Genomic DNA, 965 nt, shown 5'->3' with positions numbered 1-965 from the left:
ATCCGCAAGCTGCCCTTCCAGCGCCTGGTCCGTGAGATCGCTCAGGACTTCAAGACCGACCTGCGATTCCAGGGGTCTGCCGTCCTTGCGCTGCAGGAGGCTACTGAGGCTTACCTCGTGGGCCTCTTCGAGGACACCAACTTGGCTGCCATCCACGCCAAGCGTGTGACGATCATGCCCAAGGACGTGCAGCTCGCCCGCCGCATCCGTGGAGAGCGCTCTTAAGTATGCGCTCTCTCCGTGAGAAGGTGTGGTGTTTCGACCAGTAAAGAGACTTCAAAAATCGAAAAATATCAGACGAAACCCACATCTCGACCACCAGCCCAGGGTTCTCTTGAACCCCCCGTGTTCTTCTCAGCCCTCGCTTCGCTTTCTTTTGCTGCACCTGCCGATGTGCATGTCGACGTTGTTACGTTGTTGCCCTGGATGCCCGACAATACTCTGTGGTTCAATGCAGGGGCAGTGGCTCGTGGTATGCCTTGTGCAGTCCAGCGGCCCACCGCTCCCCCCGGCGTGCGTGGAATCGCCTCCGGCCAGTCCTTTAAGAGAGGATATAGGCGGGTTCCTCCTAGGCGAAGTACAGTGAACAGAACGATGTGCCGACGCCCCAAAATTTGAAACATGTCGCAAAAAGAACAGATTTTTCAATCCTATTCGAACAGAAGACGTAATATGTATATTTCTTTAAACACTACACGAGGCAATTCTCGCTTTTTCGCATTATAAAATCTCGTCCCTACACAAAAGCGCAGCCCAGCCCAAGGAAGCGGCCCCCTCGCCCGTCCGATTCTCCTTCCCCCTAGACCACAGCGGCGTCGCCGCACCCTCTGCCTCCTGAGCATGGCCCCACGAAGGAGCTGGTTCCCTCCACTCCACCATCTCCCCCGCCTTTTTTTTCGGTCGCCACGTTCTCCTTCCAATAAAGGCTGGTCGGGTATAGAATCGGACCCATTCGGGTGGTGGCT

General features: G+C 56.1%; 1 protein-coding gene across 1 annotated transcript; it reads left to right on the top strand.

Annotated features, from left to right (window-relative positions):
- Nucleotides 1-9: 9 nt before the first annotated feature.
- On the top strand, nucleotides 10-225 carry NGA_0455000 (histone H3; the record flags this gene model as incomplete). Its single annotated transcript, XM_005853622.1, has 1 exon — nucleotides 10-225. One exon carries the CDS (start codon nucleotides 10-12, stop codon nucleotides 223-225), a length of 216 nt encoding a protein of 71 aa, XP_005853684.1.
- Nucleotides 226-965: the final 740 nt, after the last annotated feature.

The sequence above is a fragment of the Nannochloropsis gaditana genome (genome assembly GCF_000240725.1).
Source record: "Nannochloropsis gaditana CCMP526 unplaced genomic scaffold scaffold806, whole genome shotgun sequence".
In the NCBI taxonomy this organism is placed as follows: Eukaryota; class Eustigmatophyceae; order Eustigmatales; family Monodopsidaceae; genus Microchloropsis; species Microchloropsis gaditana.
Note: the sequence above shows the minus strand (reverse complement) of the source record. Positions and strands in the feature narration are given on the sequence as shown.